We start from the raw sequence: 23,237 nt of genomic DNA, 5'->3' as shown, positions 1-23,237 counted from the left end.
ACTACCTTACCTTTTTAAAAACAATTATTCGGATAAAGTATACAGCTACATAAAATGCTTTTGGTTTTATTCGTAGAAAGATTTTTAAGAATATATTTTAAAGAAAATCTCCCATGAAATAGAAAATATTTTACACTATTACAAGAGTGATGGTGAATTCTGCTTATCCTAATTTATGAATAGAAGCAATAGTATTCTTTATATTTTAAATGTGTTTCTTTGGCTTCCTTATTCACTAAACATTGCTCCTTAGGTTAAGAGAGTAGTTGAAGGGAACATGGCAGCAGCCTTTTCATCAATGATTCAATGGTGATCAAGAAACACAGATTTTTTGTTCCCTTTTTGCTTTTTTGAAGTATTGAGTTCTTGATGATTATCTTATGTCCAAGAGCTCTCCAAAGTATAATAGTTCCTGCCAGTATCAATAAGGCCTCCCTTTTGAGAGGTAACCATAGTTAAAACTATTGAACTCTGGTCTAGAGATTTGTTTTCAAACTAGCTGTAATACACTAGCTGTGAGATCATGAGCAATTTACCTAACTTCACTGAGTCTCAGTGTTCTTTTCATAAAAGAAGAATGAAGGCTGGATAATATCTGAAGTCCCTTTTATTACTAATATTCAGTATTTCAGTTACTGTATTCTAGTTTTCTTATGAATCCAGCTCATCTAATTTGAGCACAAGGGAGCAGCTGCTAAAAAGAGCTGATTAACAATAATTAGAAGTAACATTTCATTTGTTTTGCATGTCTTTCAATTAAAAACAGTGATTAAGATTACATGATTGAAAATGTATTCCTTAAATGAAAATATTTTCAGTTAAAATGTAAAACACTAAAATCTCTGGTATTGAGTCCAATTTGTGTTTTAAACATTTGTCTAGTATTGAAGAGTATGTCTATGTTGTAAGGCATGCTTAGTCTTTTCAAGTCTTAGAAACAGCAGAGAGAGAGAGACAGAGAGGAAAGAACAAGCAAGCAGCAAATGAAACAAGGGAGAAAGAGAATGCTGAATTATTATATACTAGAGGCCTGGTGCACGAAGAATTGTGCATGGGGGGGGGGGCGGTTCCCTCAACCCAACCTGCACCCTCTCCAATCCGGGAGCCCTGACGGCTTAGGCCTACTCCCCTTGGTTCTCTACTCTCTGCAGGGCCTGGCCGCTCTGCGCCCACTGCCCAGAAGCTCTCCGCTGCCTCGATCTTCTAGTTTTGTTATGAGAAGCTTTTCCTTACAAAAGACAATTTTCTAATATCTCCATTTTTCTCTTCATGTTCTTCTCTCAGTTCACCTGAAGACCTTTCTCCTACCCAGAGGCCATCTGCAGGTGGGGTGGGGCGGAATGCTGAAATCTGCCAGCATCCCGCCCCTGGCTGCTCCTTGCCTGTGTGCACGTGCTGCCCAGAGGCCCTCTGCATGTGGGGTGGGGCAAAACAGCTGCATTGTCACCATGGTGATGACACAAGCATCCAGGCCCAGCTGCTGTCATCTTTGTTGTGTCAATTTGCATATTCCCTCCTTATTGGCTGTGGGAGCCACCATCTTTGTCGTGGAGTGATGGTCAATTTGCATATGTCCTCTTTATTAGATAGGATACTAGTAAAAATGATTGGTTTCCTCTTAGGAAGTTAGAATTAATCAGACTATGTCTTGTTTCATTTATATCTCATATTTAGTCTTTTGTTTAAGATTTCCCCTTTTTTCTGAATGTAAAGATCTGTTTTTTGTTTGTTTGTTTGTTTCAAAACTAAGTGAAGAATAGACTGAAAAAAATGGAAACTAGTGCATGGATTTGTTTAAATATCCATATGTTCTCATGGGTATAACCACTCTGATATCTTCAATTAAATCTTTTTTTTGGTTCCAGCTCATAACATGAATTTAAGTTAACACTTCAAGAGATTTCATTCTGAGCACTTTTTCCAAATAATATAGTCAAGTAGTTTAATTATTCCCCCAGATAGAAGACACAGAATAGTATCCATCACATGGCCATCAAAAGGGTAATTGATATGTGCCTTTTTTTAAAAAAAAATGATTTGAGAGAGAGAAACATTGATGTGAGAGTAAAATATCAATTGGCTGCCTCCCACATAATCCCCAATCAGGAATTGAACCCCTGGCTTTTCAATGCACAGGATAATACTCAAACCAACTGAGCCACACCTTCCAAGGCTGGGTTTCCTTTGCTGTGCAGAAGCTTTTTAGTTTGAGGTAGTCCCATTTGTTTATTTTTTCCCTTTGCTTGAGGGGGCATGTCCAAAAAGATATTACTGAGACTGATGTCAGATAGTATACGTCCTATGTTTTCTTCTAGAGTTTTATCGTTTCAAGCCTTACATTTAAGTCTTTAACCCATCTTGAGTTTATTTTTGTACCTGGCCTAAGAGAGTTGTCCAGGTTCAATATGTTTTTTTTTGCATGGATCTCTCCAGTTTTCCCATCGCCACATGTTGAAGAGACTGTCATAACTCCAGTGTATATTTTTACCCCCTTTGTCATAGATTAGTTGACCATATTATGTGAGGGGTTATTTCTGGGATCTCTATTCTGTTCCATTGATTTGTGTGTCTGTTTTTTGCCAGTACCATACTGTTTTCATTATTTTAGCTTGTAATATATTTTAAGATCAGATATATTTTGGTTCTTCTTTTTCAAGATTGCTTTGTCTATTTGGGGTCTTTTGTGGTTCCATATAAATTTTAGAATTATTTGTTCTAGTTCTTATGGGAGTGGCATTGGTACTCTGATAGGAATTGCATTGAACCTTAAATTGATTTTGGTAGTATGATCATTTTAACAACATTAATCCTTTCTATCCCTGAGGATGATATATCCTTCCATTTATTTGTGATCTCTTCATTTTCTTTCTTCAATGTCTTAGAGTTTTCAGAGTAAAGGTCTTTCACCTCCTTTGTTAACTTTATTCTTAGTTACTTTATTCTTTTGGATGCAATTTTGAATGGGGCTGTTTGCTTCATTTCTCCTTCTGTTTGTTCTTTATTTTTATGTAGGACCTGACAGATTTCTGTATATTAATTTTTTTATTAATTCTATTAATTTTGGGTAGGTACTTTAGGTTTTTCTATATATAGTATCATGTCATCTGCATATAGGACAGTTTAACTTGTACCTTTTCTTTTTAGATGCCTTTTATTTATTCGTGTGTGTGTGTGTGTGTGTGTGTGTGTGATTGCTGTGGCTAGGACTTTCAGTACTATATTGAATAATAGTTATAAAAGTCGGCATCCTTGTCTTGTTCTTGAACTTAGAGAAAAAGCTTTCAGCTTTTCACTATTGAGTATGATGTTAGCTGTGGGCTAGTCATATGCAGTCTTTATCAACTTGAACTAAGATCCTTCTATGCCTACTTTGTTAAGAGTTTTTCTTTCTATCATAAATGGATGTTCAATTTTGTCAAATGCTTTTTCAGCATCTATTTAGATAATCCTATGATTTTTATCCTTATTTTTGTTGCTGTGATATAAAAGATAATAGTAGTTATCATATGTCATCCTCAAATCCTGAAGTAAGACAGAACTACATTTTAAGAAAGAATTGAGTCCAAAACTGTTATCATTTTTGAGAAACTTCCTAAGTGCCTACTTTTTTGTCCAAGAGGAAAAACAAACTGCCCTACTGTTGAAATCTAATAAAATAAAGAAAAAATACAATAGAAGAAATTGCTACCTTAGCCAGTTTTGCTCAGTGGATAGAGTGGTGGCCTGTGGACCAAAGGGTCCCGGGTTCCATTCTGGCCAAAGGTATATACCTTGGTTGCAGGCTCCTCCCTGGTTCTGGCCCTGGTCAGGGCTCATTCAGGAGGAAACCAATCAATGTGTTTCTCTCACATAGATGTTTCTCTCTGTTTTTCCCTCTCTCTCACCCTCCCTAAAAACCAATGGAAAAATATCCTCGGTTGAGGATTAAAAATAAGAAAGAATGAAAGAAATTGCTTTGCTTGTGACCAATGCTGAAAAAAAAGACCCTGTGATACAAATATCACTGTTCTACTAAATAGGCTTTGTTAAATCACAATGGATAACATAAATAACATGTGTGATATCTTAAACCCTGTGTATGGGTTTACTAAAATTAACATAATTTATATTAATAGTTTAATGTAAATCTATTTATTTAAAAAACAGTGTTTTATTAGATACAATGCTCTCCTTTACCTTATATAACTTTATTTTTTAATTTTTTTTACCTTATATAACTTTAAAGTAAGGAGATATTCAGTGACTTCAAGGTTATTGTCAAATATGTGACTAACTGCTGAAGTCATTTTATATGTAATCTATTTTTTATTGTATTTCCATTTACAATGCTAAAAATGAATGCTAAAATAAATGTTCTAGAAATACTCTATAGAATCTTGAATATTGCAATTTAAACTGTTGCTATTCTCTCCAGTAGTTCTTGGTAGCCTATAGTAATTAAATAAACTTTAATGGAATGAAAGTAATTTATTATAATCCCCATTAATATTGAAACTAGAGGCCCTGTGCACAAAAATTTGTGCACTCGGGGGAGTCCCTCAGCTCAGCCTGTGCCCTCTCGCAGTCTGGGACCCCTCAAGGGATGACCACCTGCTGGCTTAGCCCCGCGCCCTGGGGGATCGGGCCTAAGCTGGCAGTCAGACATCCTTCTGGCAGCCCAGGAGCCCTCTGGGGATGTCCACTTACCAACAGGGAGCAGGCCTAAGCTGCAGTCGGACATCCTTAGCACTGCTGAGGAGGCGGGAGAGGCTCCCACCACCACCGCTGTACTGGCAACCATCAGCCTGGCTTGTGGCTGAGCAGAGCTCCCCCTGTGGGAGCACACTGACCATGAGGGGGCAGCTCCTGCATTGAGCATCTGCCTCCTGGTGGTCAGTGTGTGTCATAGTGACCAGTCATTCCCAGTCATTCTGCTGTTAGGCTCAATTTTCATATTACCCTTTTATTATATAGGAGTGGCTTGCCAGCCTCAGTGAGGGGCTGATGGCTGTTTGCAGGCTGTCCACAGCCCCTTCAGTGTGAGAGTCCCCACTGCGGTGCCTGGACAGCCTGGGTGTGGGGCTGAGGGCCGTTTTCAGACTGGCAACACCCCCTTCAGGGTGGGGGGGGGGCCTGCTGGGGTGCCTGGCCAGTCTGGTTGAGTGGCTGATGGCTGTTTGCAGGCTCGCCAAGCCCCTTCAGGGTAGGGGTCCCCTCTTGGGTGCCTGGCCATCCTGGGTAAGGGACTGAGGGCCATTTGCAGGCTGGTCACAGCCCCTTCAGGATGGGGGGTCTTGCTGGGGTGCCTGGCCAGTCTGGGTGAGGGGCTGATGGCTGTTTGCAGGCTGTCCACAGCCCCTTCAGGGTAGGGGTCCCCTCTTGGGTGCCTGGCCATCCTGGGTAAGGGACTGAGGGCCGTTTGCAGGCTGGTTACAGCCCCTTCAGGATGGGGGGTCCTGCTGGGGTGCCCGGCCAGTCTGGGTGAGGGGCTGATAGCTGTTTGCAGGCTGGCCACAACCCCCAGCCACCCAAGCTCCCAGTGGAGGCTGGCTGGAAGCAGGTGTCTGGGATTAATTTGTCTTATATAATTGAAACTTTGTTGCCATGAGCGGAGGCCTCAGCTGACTCAGGGCTGGCGGGAAGCTTGGCTTCCTCCATCGCCAGGGCAACCAAGCCTCCTGCTTGCTCCAGCTCAGTGGCTGCTGGCCGCCATCTTTGCTGGGTTAATTTGCATATAGTGACTCTGTTTGGCTGGTGGGCGTGGCTTAGGGCATAGCGAAGGTACGGTCAATTAGCATCTTTGTTTTTTATTAGTGTAGATTATTATATTCATTTTACTATAGTTTTCTACAGTAGCCATAACTTTGTGATTTTATCCATCTGAAACTGTGTTCTTGCATTTTTCTGGCCCCAAAATGTATAATTAATCAGAACAAAATAAAAAAAAATAGGTTGGTTCTTTTTTTAAAAAATTTCTTTATTGATTAAGGTATTACATATGCGTCCTTATCCCCCCATTGGTTCTTGATCATTCAAACATTAGTAAAGCTCAGAAATAATTTTTTAGTCTTTTCCCTAGCATTCCTTGATCTACAGAATAAACAGCTTTTATTTTATCAGTTTTAATATTCAACATTTTGGGAACTATTTTTAGTCCTTACTGGCACTGCATGCGCTTTCTGGGCAACTATACCAGATTTATAGCTTTGGAAGTGCTGTGTTATTTATTACCTTCCAGTAATCAATGAAGTGATGTCTTGCTCATGCATATGTCAAAAATGTTAAAGTTTGGAACAATAGATCAATTAATTCTTTCCCAGAACAATAGGCAAAAATATAGCTTCTAATATAGCAGCACATATATTTTTATTCAAAAGCAAAATACTGCTCTTGGAATTTTTATAGCCAACAGCAACTTTCTCTTCTTTGATTTTACAAATCCCTACAAAAAATTATGGTCTCAGATGAGCTTAACATCTTGCTTATTTCAGCAGTTTTTGTCTTGGGTTTGCAAACTCAAAACTTATTTTTGAATTTAGGAAGAAATATAATTCACAAAGAAAATTAAGCCTTTTGCATTACATGAGGTTATTAGAAAGTCCATAATTTTGTCTTAATCTGAACTGGACTTGGCAATTTTGTGTACTAAACATCAATGTCTTTTAAGATGTCAGAATTCAAAATCAACATAAAATGTATTGCATCCAATTTATATTCTATGTTGTTTTCTGAGTTTTTATTTTCTCTTTTTATTGTTTGTGTACATTTGTGTTTGACATATGTGGGGTTTTGCATTTTATAATAATACACTGGCCACTTACCACACTTAATACTTGTCATCATTTCTTCTGAGAATAAAGGTTTACAACTAAGTTGTAGTTTTACCAGAAATAGACGCTTTATATTATTATATCCCTAACAGTAACAGTAGTTGTTTTATAAATTGTTTTCTGGACAGTTTTAATAAAATTAAAAAAAAACTAATTAAACAATTATAGCATATTTCTATGCCTACACAGTCTGAGAATTAAAAACAAAAACAACCAAACTCTATCATTTCTCCTTTTGTCTTTTGAAATCAGTATTATTATTTTTCATTCATGCATTTTATCTAATAAATGCTTATTGAATACATTTGTATATGCAGATGCTATGTCCTTAGAGATTATAAATATAAATGAAGCTTGATGCCATGTTATACTATACTCATATCCATCAGTGTATTAAGGCTTAAGTAAATTACCGAGGGACACATAGGAGTGATGCCTAGTGCTCTCACAAAAGGATGAACATTTGGGAGAGATATCCAAGGATTTTCTCAGATAGAGTTTATCCCTCAAAACAAGGGGGCAGTAATTTTAAGTAGGTTTGGAACTGAGGATACTACTGGTCAATTATTAGTATATAGGACATGTCTATGCTAAAGGTAGCAAGGTAATGAGTTAAGGAGCCATACATTTTTAGTTCTCCTTTTCAGCTTCCCGAGTGTTTGCATGTCATGGTCTAACATACAGAAGGCTCATGTGGTTGTGAATGTCAGGTGAACTGCCATGGGGTAGAAAAAATGTTGAATCCATGTGTCAAGTCATCCTTCATTCCTGAAGGAGACAAGAAAAAGAAACAGCCTTGGAATACTCATTCCATAATAATGGTAATAAGCTCATATTGACACTACACTTTGGCATCAAACTTAGATATGTTGAAAATTATGTCTTACATGTGGGCAATTCCTTTACAAATTCCTTGGACAATTAGAAATTTAAATATGTAAATCAGCAAGTCATTTGTAAAGCTCTAAATATCTGGGAAAGATATGCACACAATCACACGACTGTGTGATTTTATAAAATTCATAATGTATTTACTGGCTGGTTCCCCACTCACCTTGATTCAGGGTACTTTAGTGCCTCTTCCTTCTGAAGAAGCATCCTTCCATCAGCCGTGCTTTTTCTCCTGTAGGCTGACAGAGGACAGCGGAGCAGTCAACACACAATACCACTGATTGTAAAGGGCTAATGAAGGTGGTGATTTTATAACATCCTGGGCATTTAGATGAGTGAGATGAAGGGGATCCTTAGCCAGAGGTATGTTGTCATAGGGAGGTAGTCACTGTCAGAAAGAGTGAACATAGATCTTTGTTAAAGAAAATTACGACACCTTAGAATAATGCAGTTGAGTAGGATGTTGTGTACTAATGGAGATGTTTTATATCTGCAATGTCCAACTGGGTGGACACTCAGTTTACATGTAGCTATGAGAACTTTAAATGTGGCTAGTGAAATTGAGGAAATCTTTTTAGATTTTACCTATTTTTAATTAATTAAAATTTAAATACTTGTGGCTAATCACTATTGTATTGGACAGAACAGTCATTGAAGACAGAAGAGCAATAGGGACATTATCCATTATCTGACATGTATTTCTTATTATCAGTCTGCAAATTTGAAAAACCTATTTTTTAAGATTACTGTCCCTTCACATAAAATAATTAAAAGGCAGTTAACATGCTACTCATGGATTTTTCAACTGACATAAACTTGCCTTCATTTGCTTAGGAAAGCAAAGGTCAGTTAAAAATTTAGGTAAATGTTTAAGAACGAAATATAAATATACAAAAACAAAATACACAAACATAAATACATAAAATTTAAAATTAAAATGCATATTCTTTTTCCCAGATATAGTATAGTCATAAATTAGACAATTGGGTCTAAAAATAAAAAACTTATGATAATTTTCTTGTTCTTTTTATATTATATTACATATTCTAGTTTACTCTTATATAACCTATGATAATACTTTATAATATCTACTAGAGGACTGATGCACAAAAATTTGTGCACTCGGTGGGGGTGGGGGGTCCCTCAGCCTGGCCTGTGCCCTCGCGCAGTCTGGGGCCTCTCGGAGGATGTCCACCTGCTGGCTTAGGCCGGCTCCCTGGGGGATCATTCCTAAGCTGGCAGTAAGACATCCTTCTGGCAGCCTGGGAGCCCTCGGGGGATGTCCACTTGCCAGCGGGGAGCAGGCCTAAGCTGCAGTCGGACATCTTTAGCACTGCTGAGGAGGTGGGAGAGGGTCCCGTCAGCCTGGCTTGTGCCTGAGCAGAGCTCCCCCTGTGGGAGTGCACTGACCACCAGGGGGCATCTCCTGCATTGAGCATCTGTCCCCTGGTGGTCACTGTGTGTCATAGTGACCAGTCATTCCCAGTCGTTCTGCTGTTAGGGTCAATTTGCATATTACCCTTTTATTACATAGGATAGAGGCCTGGTTCACGGGTGATGCCCAGCTGGTTTGCCCTGAAGGGTGTCCTGGATCAGGATGGGGGTCCCCACTGGGGTGCCTGGCTAGCCTGGGTGAGGGGCTGAGGGTCGTTTCCAGGCTCCCCACAGCCCCTTCAGGGTGGGGGTCCCCACTGGGTGCCTGGCCAGCCTGGGTGAGGGGCTGATGGCTGTTTGCAGGCTGGCCAAGCCCCCCAGCAGGGATCCTCACCCCATGGGGGTGTGGCCAGCCTGGCTGAGGGGCTGAGGGCCGTTTTCAGGCTGGCCAAGTCTGCGGGCTGGAAGCATGTATCTGGGGTTTATTTATCTTTTATAATTGAAACTTTGTAGCCTTGAGCGAAGCTCAGGGCTGGCAGGACAGGGGGGAAGTTTGGCTTCCTCCATCACCGGGGGCAACCCAAGCCTCCTGTTTGCTCCAGCTCTGTGGCTGCTGCCATCTTATTTGGGTTAATTTGTATAATCACTCCTGATTGGCTTGTGGGCATGGCTTGTGGGTGTAGTGGAGGGATGGTCAATTTGCATGTTTCTCTTTTATTAGATTCGATTTATAGCCCTTATTAAAATGTAATTATTTTCTTAATTAATATAAACCTGTTAATATCAAGACCATAATTAAATTCTTAGACTGTCATTTTTTTTCTCATCTTAGCTAGCATTTAATTTCCATTACATTAGTAAAATGTGTTTACACACTCCACATCCCCAATGCCTAGAAGAATGCTGTGACCATTTTTGCCACTCAGTATTGGCATGCCAAGAAGTAACATTGATTTTTGTAAATTAAATTTATTTTATTTGTAAATTAAATTAAAATTTATTTTTCCTACCCATAAATGAGACATTCTGTATTTGAACTTTTCTAAAAACCTTTTGAAATGTCATTGCAATCATAAAATGATCACTAATCACTAATTCATTTAGATCAAATTTTAATAGTAAATATATTTATCTATATTTAATGTCATTGTCCTAAAAATACACAGTTGAAAGATAGGTTTCAGTTTGCTAATTTTTCACACTCTAAGTGAATATGACATAGCAAATGTTTCCCTCGCTATATATTTTATTTAAAGAAAATGCAGATTGTTTATTGGCTTATGTGAATAAAATATTAATAGGTTGTTCATTTCAGCTGTGTAAAATAAAACAAGATAACAAATATTCATGGATTGCTTCATATGATCTTGCTAGGTGACTAAAGGGTACTTACTCAGTAGTATTCTTTAGTCAGCTAGTGAGATCACTATTTGTGCAGGGCTTATCATATTGTAATTCAGAGGGGACTTTTAAAATTTGTTGTTTTATTTTGATAAATTGGACTTTATCAACATTAAGGTATTTGACTATTTAAAAGACTTGTTGAGAGTATGAGACCTTTTGTGTACGGATAAGCAGTAGCACTGGAGAGAGCCCATGCATACTGATTATGTATTTTACAATTTTAATTGATTGAATTTCCTTGGATTGTTCAAACATCAGAGACTGTACTTTAAAAATTCCCATAATCTGATTTCATGTGATGAAAATAATATAGGTGCTGTTTCAAATTTTACATTTTGGCATGTAACTTCATTCCACTGTGCTTACTCATTTAAAAAAATGTGTTTTTAATCTCCAAAAAAATTTTACTTTTAAGAATTGTTCTTATAGAAAAAAGATGAAATTCTGTGTATTTTACACAAGGTTATATTCTTATCAGAGTTTCATTTTCTCACCTCAGCAAAGGTTTTTGCTATATTTTTTAGATGTAATATATGTGCTACTGCCTTGGACGAATATTTCATATTCTATTGTAACTTATCGTGGTGAAAAGCCATCGGTACAACTGAAATCTACAATAAAATATTTTATTTATATGGAGTAACTGTGGTTAATTCACTTATAACTTCATTCACCATGTGAAACATAGTGACAATTCTTTTTAAATATTCTACATACTTCTTCCTTTTGAAACTTTAATAGTTCACATGAGTTACATTCATTATTATAAAATGCTACAACCTTAAAAACCCTCAGGACATTTTCTAGCAGAACTCTTTAATTTTAAAAATGCCTAGAGATGTTAAGCGACTTGCTTATGATCATAACATTAGTTATAGGCAGAGTTGGGACTTAGAATTCAAGTTTTCTGGCATCTATTTCTGAGCTAATCCTATATCATGTGGCTTTGAGAATTTGAAAATTGGTCTATTACATAATAACATAAGTTAAATGTTTCATTCTATATTTTCCAGGGTCAAAATGTTTTTGGGCTCGATGTCATTGAAACGCCAGAAGGAGACAAGATGCCACAACTGATTGTTCAGAAGGAGTTAGATAGGGAAGAGAAGGATACATATGTAATGAAAGTAAAGGTTGAAGATGGTGGTTTTCCTCAAAAATCCAGTACTGCCATTTTGCAAATAAGTATTGCTGATATAAATGATAACCACCCAGTTTTCACGGAGAGTGAAATTGAAGTCAGTATACCAGAAAATGCTCCTGTAGGTACTTCAGTGACACAGCTCCATGCCACAGATGCCGACATAGGTGAAAATGCCAAAATTCACTTCTATTTCAGCAATCTAGTTTCCAACATAGCCAAGAGGCTATTTCACCTCAACTCCTCCACTGGACTTATCACAATCAAAGAACCACTGGATAGGGAAGAATCACCAAACCACAAGTTACTGGTTTTGGCAAGTGATGGTGGGTTGATGCCAGCAAGAGCAATGGTGCTAGTAAATGTTACAGATATTAATGATAATGTCCCATCAATCGATATAAGATACATCATCAATCCAATCAATGGCACTGTGGTTCTTTCAGAAAATGCTTCACTCAACACCAAAATTGCTCTCATAACTGTGACAGATAAAGATGCTGACCATAATGGTAGGGTGACATGCTTCACAGATCATGATGTCCCTTTCCGATTAAGGCCAGTATTTAGTAATCAGTTCCTCCTGGAGACGGCTGCATTTCTTGACTATGAGTCCACCAAAGAATATGCCATTAAATTACTGGCCGCAGATGCTGGCAAACCTCCATTGAATCAGTCATCCATGCTCCTTATCAAAATAAAAGATGAAAATGACAATGCTCCCATTTTTACCCAGTCTTTCATAAGTACTTCTGTTCCTGAGAATAACTCTCCTGGCTCCCAGTTGACAAAAATAAGTGCAACGGATGCAGACACTGGACGTAATGCTGAAATCAGTTACCTGTTAGGCGATGATGCTCCATCTGAATTCAACCTGGATCAGCGTACAGGCATTCTGACTGCAATGAAGAAACTGGATAGAGAAAAACAGGAAAAGTATTACTTTACAGTTCTGGCAAAAGATAACGGGATTCCACCCTTAATAACCAATGTCACAGTCTTAGTGACAGTTCTTGATCAAAATGACAACAGTCCAATTTTCACACACAATGAATACAATTTCTATGTCCCAGAAAACCTTTCTAGACATGGCACAGTAGGACTAATCACTGTAACTGATCCTGATTATGGAGAAAATTCTGCAGTTACTCTCTCCATTTTAGATGTGAATGATGACTTCACCATTGATTCACAGACTGGTGTCATTCGACCAAATATTTCATTTGACAGAGAAAAACAAGAGTCTTATACTTTCTATGTACAGGCTGAGGATGGTGGTAGGGTATCACGTTCTTCAACTGCCAAAGTGACCATAAATGTGGTTGATGTCAATGACAACAAGCCAGTTTTTCTTGTCCCTTCTTCCAACTACTCCTATGAATTGGTTCTACCATCCACTGATCCGGGCACAGTGGTCTTCACAGTAGTTGCTATTGACAATGACACTGGCATGAATGCAGAGCTTCAGTACAGCATTGTAGGAGGAAACACAAGAGGTCTGTTTATAATCAACCAAACAACAGGCAACATTACAATGAAGGAGAAATGTGTTTTAGCAGACCTTGGTTTACACAGACTGGTAGTCAAAGCTAACGACTTAGGGCAACCTGATTCTCTCTTCAGTGTTGTAAGAGTTAATCTATTTGTGAATGAGTCAGTAACTAATGCTACACTAATTCATGAATTGGTGCACAGAAACGCTGAAACATCAGTAACCCAAAATATTGAGACAACTGATGCATCCTCCCCAACCACTGACTATGTCAAGATCATGGTTGCCATTGTTGCTGGCACCATAACTGTTATCCTTGTTATTTTCATCACTGCTGTCATAAGATGCTGCCAATCACCACACCTTAAGGCTGCTCAGAAAAACAAGCAGAATTCTGAATGGGTTACTCCAAACCCAGAAAATCGGCAGATGATAATGATGAAGAAAAAGAAGAAGAAGAAGAAGAAGAAGCATGCCCCTAAGAACTTGCTGCTTAACTTTGTCACTATTGAGGAAACTAAGGCAGATGATGCTGACAATGATGGAAAGAGCATCACACTAGACCTTCCCATTGAGCTGGAAGAGCAAACCATGTGCAAGTACAACTGGGGCACTACACCTACTACTTTCAAGCCTGACAGCCCTGATTTGGCCAGGCACTACAAATCTGCATCTCCACAGCCTGCTTTCCAGATCCAACCAGAAACTCCCCTGAATTCAAAGCACCACATCATCCAGGAACTGCCTCTTGATAATACCTTTGTGGCCTGTGATTCTATCTCCAAGTGTTCCTCCAGCAGTTCTGATCCCTACAGTGTTTCTGAGTACAGCTATCCGGTGACAACTTTCAAGACCCCTGTGTCTGTACACACCAGATTGGTAGGTATTCACAGTTTCTAACTAACTTTTCTAATTTTATTTTGTTTTGTTTTTTAATTATTTTAAGTTGAAGTAGAATTTTACAATATCTATTAACTCAAAAAAGGATCAAAACAATCATACTCTGCAGAAGTATTTAAATAGATATATGGATTAATTTTAAGTTTGGTAGAAAATGAGAACAAATAACTCCTTTTTTTAAAAAAAAATCTTCACCCCAGGATAAATTTTCCATTGATCTTTAAAGAGGGAGTAAAGAGAAAGGAGGCGGGAGGGGGGAGAGAGGAAGAGGAACATCAATGTGAAAGAAACACATCATCTGGATGCCTCCTGCATGCTCCCCAACCAGGAGCCAGGGATCCAGCCTGCAACCAGGGTGCATGCCCTTCACCAGGAAATGAACTCGTGACCCTTTGGTCCATGGGCTAACACTCTAACCACGGAGAAAAACTGGCCAGGGCCTAATAACTCTTGATTGTAGAAAAACTTGGTCTGAACCATGATTATAATAGGGCCAAGGTTGTCTGTAGATGTCAGTATAGCACATCTTGCTATAGAATATACTGGAAAAACTCTAAAATATAGGGGTCCTGGCACTGTCCTCAGTACCATTGTGTGCATGAGCATCAGAACAGTTGAGGCCAGACCCATCACACTAAAGCTGTTTATAATCTATCTGATAAGTAGGTGTTAAAAGTGTTGAGAATCCCAGCTTCACTTGAGAAAATCTGTGTGTACTAAAAACATTCAAATAACATCAAGACATCTTCCCTACCCACAATGCCCCTAAGCCCATACAATGAAAACAGAGTATCATTTTCACATTAAGTATTTACCATTATTCTGTTTCAGAAAATCTATATTCAAACAATGTAACAAGAATGGGATTAGAAAAATGAAGTCTTCTTACTCAGTCTCATCTTCAAGCCAGAGAATGAAATATACATAAGATCTCTATTTTAGATATTCATTTAAGTATTTCCATATTTATACAATACATTGAGAGTCCTTCAGGATACATTCCTGAAAGATAATGGCTTTTGGAAAATGAAATATGCTTGCTTTCTCTAATGGACAAGAAGGTAAATAAAGGCATAGTAAGACCCAAGAAATCTTTAAACAATAATTTAAAACCCAAAAATAAATTTATGAAAATAATGTATACAATGTTTTTTATCTGTATCCCATGGAGAAGAAAAATGAATAAAAATTTATCCAGAAATTCATAAGCAAATTAAATTATTTAAATGTGGTTATTTCCTTAATAAAGTGATGTACTTTATCTATTTTTATTTTTCTCAAAGTCAAGCCACATGTTGACTTCATTATTTTGTCTTTGTTACTCTTAAAAAAGTCATCATCTCAGTTTCAGTGAATGAAAGTTTTTGAAACCTATGCAGGGTTAATAAAATGATAGTGATGTGAAAGTGAATATAAGGGTCTTCTCAACAAGGTTAGAAATAATAAAGAAGTCTATTAGGATTCAAAATAACAATGAATCTACCATATTTTAAGAAATTATTTTAAGAATCATGGTCATTCAAGGATAGGTATGGTTTAATTATAGCATAACATGATTTTTCTCTTTTAAGCACACAGTAAAGGATGTGTATGTTGTTACTATAAGTCCATAGTTATACTATTGCAGATGATAAAACAGAACCTTTCGTCACTTTGTGGAAAGTTTCTGTTATGTCTTAAATGAGTTTACAAGGCAGTAGTTATTTCTCTGATATGAATGGGCCCCATTTTTTCTACTTCAGTGGATCTTAGATGGGTTACAAACACAATAAATGCCTAACATCTTGGGATGTGTTTTTGTTAATACTTAACAATTGAAAATGGCACTCTTATTTTCTGATTTTTTTTGGTTATTATTCTTTTTATTGGAAGCATTTCTCAACAGGAAAACATCCTTTATGCATAACACTTCATATGTATTTTGTATACTAAAGCACTTTTCCTTGGACTAAATTTGTGACTCACTTAAAAGTGTATAAGAAAGGTAATGTTTGTGCATTACATTTGCATATCACCATTTTTAACAGATTGGCTAATGTAGTTTGTTAAAAGAGTAAATTCTGATTTCAACTGTTTTGGAAAGCATGGAGATGTTTTATGAGATAGATTTATTTTACTTGAGAATATACAGTAAGCAAGGCATGGATGAAAAGAAAAAATTAAAGTGTTTTCCAAATATCCTCTTTACTTATTGTTGGCATGTGGTAATTTTTTATAAGTAGTAAAATTAATAACTTTATCCATGACGGCATTTTATTTTATTTAGCTAAGAGATATTTTCCTAGACACAGGACAAATAAATTAAGGAGATAGGCAAAATAAGTAAAGGAAACGTTAATGAGAATAAATTTTTGGTTACCGTTAGTTTTTTATTAGCTAAAAAGACTATCTTAGAATCAATGAGTTCTTAGATGACTTATTCTATTTTTTCAGATCTTAAAAATAGGTAAATTATATATTTTATGTATTTCGTTCACAGTTGTTTCATATTAATTACTAAATATTTTCTGGACATGAATTGGAGAATTTTGGCAGATTAAAATGATATTAAACATAATGTGATTCCTTTTATTTTGTGCTGCATTTGCAATATTCTTCAGCCTATGTATATACTCTTTAATTTCTGATTAATTCCAGGATAGCCACCTTATATTCACTGATGTTGCAGAATGCTAAGAAGCTAAGTGAGCACTGAAAAAAAAAACCTAGTGTATATAAAAATTCAAATGCAGTAGGGGTCTTCTTCTTAAAGAAAAATCATACAAAATGGGGGAAAGTGTCAGCCAATAAAATAAAAATGCATTATTCCTTAAGGAAACTTTGACAGTGGAATAAAATATTACTGTTAGCAGAAGGCAAATATTCCAGTTGATTTTAAACAAAGTAAGAAATGCATTTTTTAAAGGGGAGTTTAGTATTCTATTTACATTTAGCTCCTTACTCATCTGAAAGGGAAAGGGAATAAATGGAATGGTTCTATTAGGCTGCAAAAATATAAGGGATTTATCAGAAATTTCATGTTTTAAAAAGGCAATAAAATATTTTCTATAATTTTTATGACACTGTTGTTCAGAAAAAATATGGAACATTTATGAGATAGAATTGTCTCTATTGTATAAAACCTTTGATACTTGAGGATTATGAAGCTCTTCTTTGGTACAAAGTTTTAGAAGTATTCTGGAATGTACTTTATATATAGCATGTTACCCCCAAATTTATATACTTTAACAGTTAGTAGCTATTAAATGAAAATGAAATACATTTTAATAAATACTGCATTTATAATTATTCAAAGTGTGCATATACATTTTGGGGGATATCCTGTATATTGTAGTGGAAATGAAAAACATAAAATTTAAAACTGATTCACCTTCAGTTAACATCTTTCAGAGCAAGCAGATAGCTTTTGGTTGGCATGACTCTAAGAAAACACTAAGTAACACCATTTTAGAATCAAATTGTTTTTGTTATTTTTTTTGTAGTTTAGTCTTTAACTTTAAGTTGTTTAAAGTATTACAAGTAGTAGAACATATTTCTCCTTTTCCCCCCTTTCACCTTCCCCTGGCCTCCCCCACCCCCCAGCACATGCCCTCACCCCCCTAGCGTCTGTGTATACTGGTTATTTTTATATGCATGCACATGAGTCCTTTGGTTGATCTCTTACTCCCCTGAAGTTTGACAGTCTGTTCCATGCTTCTCTAACTCTGAATCTATGTTTTGTTCATCAGTTTATGTTGTTCATTATATTCCACAAATGAGAGAGATCATGTGATGTTTATCTTTCTCTGACTAGCGTATTTCACTTAGCATAATGCTCTCCACATCCATCCATGCAGTTGCAAATGGTCAGGGTTCCTTATTTTTTACAGCAGTGTAATATTGCATTGTGTAAATGTACCAGGGTTTTTTAATACATTCATCTGCTGATGGGCACTTAGGTTGTTCCTAAATCTTAGCTATTATAAATTGTGCTGATATGAATGTAGGGGTGCATATAGTGGGATTACTGGGTCAAATGGAAGTTCCATTTTTAATTTTTTTGAGGAAATGTCATACTGTTTTCCACAGTGGCTGCACCAGTCTGCATTCCCACCAGCAGTGTATGAGGGTTCCTTTTTCTCTGCATCCTCGCCAGCATTTGTCATTTGTTGATGATAGCCATTCTGACAGGTGTGAGATGGTACCTCATTTTCATTTTGATTTTCATCTCTCAGATGATTAGTGATTTTGAGCATGTTTTCATATGTCTCTTGGCCTTCTGTATGTCCACTTTCAAAAAGTGTCTATTTAATGTCCTTTGCCCATTGTTGATTGGATTGTTTATCTTCTTTTTATTAATATGTCTGAATTCCCTATAAATTTTGGAGATTAGACCCTTATCGGATATAACATTGGCAAATATGTTCTCCCATGCAGTGAGCTTTTTTGGTGTTTCGTTTATGGTTTCTTTTGATGTGCAGAAGCTTTTTATTTTCATGTAGTCCCATTTGTTTATTTTCTCCTTAGTTTCCATTGCCCTAGGAGCTGTATTGGTAAAGATATTGCTATAGCATATTTCTGATATTTTTCTGCCTATGGATTCTTCTAAGATTTTTATGGTTTCCCATCTTACGTCTAAGTCCTTTAAATAGTACATATGTCTCCCCCCCCTTTTTTTTTTTTTACCATTGACCTTCCCCTGGCCTCCCCTACCCCCCAGCACATGCCCTTACCCCACCCCTCCAGTGTCTTGTGTCCATTGGTTATGTTATATGCATGCATATAAGTCCTTCGATTGATCTCTTACCGCCCCCCCCCCACTCCCCAGCCTTCCCGCTGTAGTTTGACAGTCTGTTTGATGCGTCTCTGCCTCTGTATCTATCTTTTTGTTCATTAGGTTATAATGTTCTTTATTATCCATAAATGAGTGAGGTCATGTGTTATTTTTCTTTCTCTGACTGGCTTATTTCATTTAGCATAAAGCTCTCCAGTTCCATCCATGCTGTTGTAAATGGTAAGAATTCCTTCTTTTTTACAGCAGCATAGCATTTCATTGTATAGATGTACCACAGTTTTCTAATCCACTCATCCGCTGATAAGGCACTTAGGCTGTTTCCAAATCTTAGCTATTGTAAACTGTGCTGCTATGAACATAGGGTTGCATATATACTTTCTGATTGGTGTTTCTATTTTCCTGGGATATATTCCTATAAGTGGGATTACTGGGTCAAATGGAAGTTCCATTTTTAATTTTTTTGAGGAAATGTCATACTGTTTTCCACAGTGGCTGCACCAGTCTGCATTCCCACCAGCAGTGTATGAGGGTTCCTTTTTCTCTGCATCCTCGCCAGCATTTGTCATTTGTTGATGATAGCCATTCTGACAGGTGTGAGATGGTACCTCATTTTCATTTTGATTTTCATCTCTCAGATGATTAGTGATTTTGAGCATGTTTTCATATGTCTCTTGGCCTTCTGTATGTCCACTTTCAAAAAGTGTCTATTTAATGTCCTTTGCCCATTGTTGATTGGATTGTTTATCTTCTTTTTATTAATATGTCTGAATTCCCTATAAATTTTGGAGATTAGACCCTTATCGGATATAACATTGGCAAATATGTTCTCCCATGCAGTGAGCTTTTTTGGTGTTTCGTTTATGGTTTCTTTTGATGTGCAGAAGCTTTTTATTTTCATGTAGTCCCATTTGTTTATTTTCTCCTTAGTTTCCATTGCCCTAGGAGCTGTATTGGTAATATTGTTGCTATAGCGTATTTCTGATATTTTTCTGCCTATGGATTCTTCTAAGATTTTTATGGTTTCCCATCTTACGTCTAAGTCCTTTATCCATTTTGAGTTTATTTTTGTGTATGGTGTAAGTTGGTGTCTAGTTTCATTTTTTTTTGCATATATCTGTCCAATTTTCCCAACACCATTTATTGAAGAGACTGTCTTGACTCCATTGTATGCTTTTGCCTCTTTTGTCAAATATTAATGGAGCATAATGGCTTGGGTCAATTTCTGAGTTCTCTGTTCTGTTCCATTGGTCTATATGTCTGTTCTTGTGCCAGTACCAGACAGTTTTGAGAACCATGGCTTTGTAATATAGCTTGATATATTACAAACCAGAGGTATTGTGATCCCTCCAACTTGTTTTTCTTTCTCAGGATTGCTGTGGCTATTTGGGGTCTTTTTTTTTTATTCCAGATGAATTTGTGGAGAGTTTGTTCTAGGTCTGAAATATGTTGTTGGTATTTTAATGGGGGTTGTCTTAAATCTATAGATTGCTTTGGGTAGTATGGGCATTTTAATGATGTTTAATTGATTCTACCAATCTATGAACATGGTATATTCTTCCATTTCTTTATATCGTCCTCCATCTCTTTTTTCAATGTCCTGTAGTTTTCTTCTGTGTATAGGTCTTTTACCTCCTTAATTAAGGTTATTCCTAGGTATCTTAATTTTTGTTGTTGTTGTTGCAATGGAAAATGGGATTTTTGTTGTTTGTTTCTCTTTCTGTGAGTTCATTATTAGTGTACAAAAAAGCCATAGATTTATGGGTGTTAAATTTGTATCCTGTTACATTATCAAATTCATTTATTAAATCTAGTAGTTTTTTTATGGAGTCTTTAGGATTTTCTATGTACAATATAATGTCATCTGCAAAGAATGACAGTTTTACTTCTTCTTTTCCAATTTGGATGGCTTCTAGTTCTTCTTCTTGTCTGATTGCTATGGCTAGCACTTCCAATACTATGTCCAACAGGAGTGGTGAAAGTGGGCATCCCTGTCTTGTTCCTGTTCTTAGGGAAAATGGTTTTAGTTTTTGCCCATTGAGTATGATGTATGATGTTGGCTGTATGTTTGTCATATAAGGCTTTTATTATGATCCCTCTATTCCCACTTTACAGAGAGTTTTTATCAAGAAAGGGTGTTGGATTTTGTCAAATGCTTCTTCTGCATCAATTGATATGGTTAGAATCAATTTTGATAATTGTCTTATAAAAGAGATGTACTGCTAAAACCAAACTTAATTTTTAACACAGATGTGCCATCAAAATGTTGTAAATATTGAAAAATAGAGGAATATAATAATGAAAATATAATTTTGAGGGCCTTCTATGTACCAGTCACTATCTTAAAACATGTATTTTAAGTACTCCACTTCCTCAGAAAAAGAAAGAAATTGAAAAGAATACTATCAAATTTATGTAATTAGAGTTGGAATAAACTTGCAGTTTCAGAAATGAGGTTATAAAATAATTCATGGATGTAACCCTGCCTGGATTCAGCATGGTAACAGGAGTGTGAGTTAGTTTGGAATAGGATTGGTATTCAATATTGTTAAATTCAGTAAGTTTGATTTTGTGCCTCTATATCTTAGTAATGTGAGTCTTAGCCATGTAGCATGCTTGGCAACTAAGACTTTAAGAACACTGACATCGGATTTTGATCACGTGTTATTTTTCTTATCCTCGACTGATTCCAGGACATCAACTATTGAAATCTGCAGTGAGATATAACTTCCTAGGAACAACATAATTTTATTCCATTTCCAAAAAATTCCAATGATTTATGATTTCAAAATTTTGTTAAGATCACTAAATTTTAATTTTAATTTTCCATTATAAAGGCAATAAAAAACCTTAAAAATAATGCCCCATTGAACCTTATATTTACAATAGTAGTAATATAGTAATCAAAATATAAAATTAATAGAAGAAACAGTGTAGTTTTAGCATGCCTTTTCTTTCTTTGCTTGCTCTGAATGTCAGCAACTGTGATGTAATATAATGCTGTCCTGATGTACAATCTGATGGTTAATATATCAATCATGAAACATGGAATTACTTGTCCTGTCTGATTGCTGAAGAGTTTAAGCATCATGTCAGGGAGTTTGTAAGTAAAGCAGAACTATCCAACCTAACCTCTTAAAGTTATCCAGGACAAGATATTTTTTAAGACCAAAACTAACAAAAAATTAAAACACTTTAGTTTTTTTTTTAATATTCACTAATGTACTTTTGCTGAGAAAATTATGATTACCCTTCACTCTGCTTAAGTGTTAGAGGATATATTGGGTTTTTATATTGATTTTAATTATGTTGTTCTACTTTAATCATTAAAATTATTTTTGTTGTAATCATGTGTTCTTTTTCTATAAATGCTGAAAAAATGTTTGTAAAATTTTTTATCTTTAAAAAGAGAATATTAAATTCTTTATACTCCCTGATATTTTGAATAAAAGTTTTAATATTTCTTGTGGAAGTAAACATAACCCAAGTTATATGAGAGCAGAAACAAGGATTTAGATACTATATTTTAAAAGATTTTTATCAATTTTGAAACTATTTAGGAAAATATGTTACTTGAGTCATATCTAAATAGACCTAAGTTATTTCTCTGGCATTAAATTACTGACTATGTTATTGCTTTGAGTAATTTGTCTGTTAAACATTAACTCATTTTTTTTTCTCAATTTGAGGATGAATTTATTTCTTACACAAGTGACTAAATGCTTCAAATTGGATGTGAATTACATTTTATTAGGGAAAACATAAAGTGTACAATTTTCCACTGTATTCTTCCACCTGCTTAGGACTTTTTAACACTGCTAACAGATATTTAAAAATACAACATAATTTCTTGGGATATAACGGGAGTATAAAGGACCCTTATAATTAAGACATGACATATGTTTCCTGGATTTACATTCAAATGCTTTATTGTGTATCATTTTACCTTGGAAAGGGTAAATAGGATTTGGTCAATTATGTATGTACATTAAATTAGTGTATTATTTGGAGTGTTCTTAAAGGTAAAGGTATTTAGAAGAAGTTAATGCTCTATTTAGCATTTCAAATTAAAGTAGTTATTATATTTTTGACATCTAGGTGATATGGTTACTGTTAAAATTTAGTGTTCCTATTTACCCAAAACAGAATTCCTTGTACCTCCAATCATGTCAGGTTTCTGACTTTCTAAATATTAGTTAGTTATAATGACTGTGTGTGTAACTGTTTTACTAGTAATGAGAAATGTCATGTAAGTTAGAGTATTATCTTACAACTATTGTAGAAAAATACTTAAAATTCAAACTTATCTTTGTGAAAGTCATTCATTTAGAATCTATCTACACTAATAAAAGAGAAATATGGTAATTAGCGTACGACCGCTACCCTTCCCATTGGCTAATCAGCATATCCTTATGCAAATTAACTGTCAGCCAAAATGGCAGCCGGCAGCCATGC

The 23,237-nt window shown here is 36.1% G+C and overlaps 1 protein-coding gene across 4 annotated transcripts in view; it reads left to right on the top strand.

The window, feature by feature from the left end:
• The window catches only part of PCDH11X (protocadherin 11 X-linked), a 920,016-nt gene that overhangs the window by 65,057 nt on the left and 831,722 nt on the right, over positions 1-23,237 (top strand). For all 4 annotated transcript variants that reach the window (XM_005883184.2, XM_005883183.2, XM_005883182.2 and 1 more), the window contains exon 2: positions 11,492-13,990. In XM_005883184.2, the coding sequence (XP_005883246.1) occupies positions 11,492-13,990 (2,499 nt within the window). The remainder of the gene's footprint in view (positions 1-11,491; positions 13,991-23,237) is intronic.

This window comes from Myotis brandtii, unplaced genomic scaffold, assembly GCF_000412655.1.
Source record: "Myotis brandtii unplaced genomic scaffold, ASM41265v1 scaffold779, whole genome shotgun sequence".
In the NCBI taxonomy this organism is placed as follows: Eukaryota; Metazoa; Chordata; class Mammalia; order Chiroptera; family Vespertilionidae; genus Myotis; species Myotis brandtii.
Note: the sequence above shows the minus strand (reverse complement) of the source record. Positions and strands in the feature narration are given on the sequence as shown.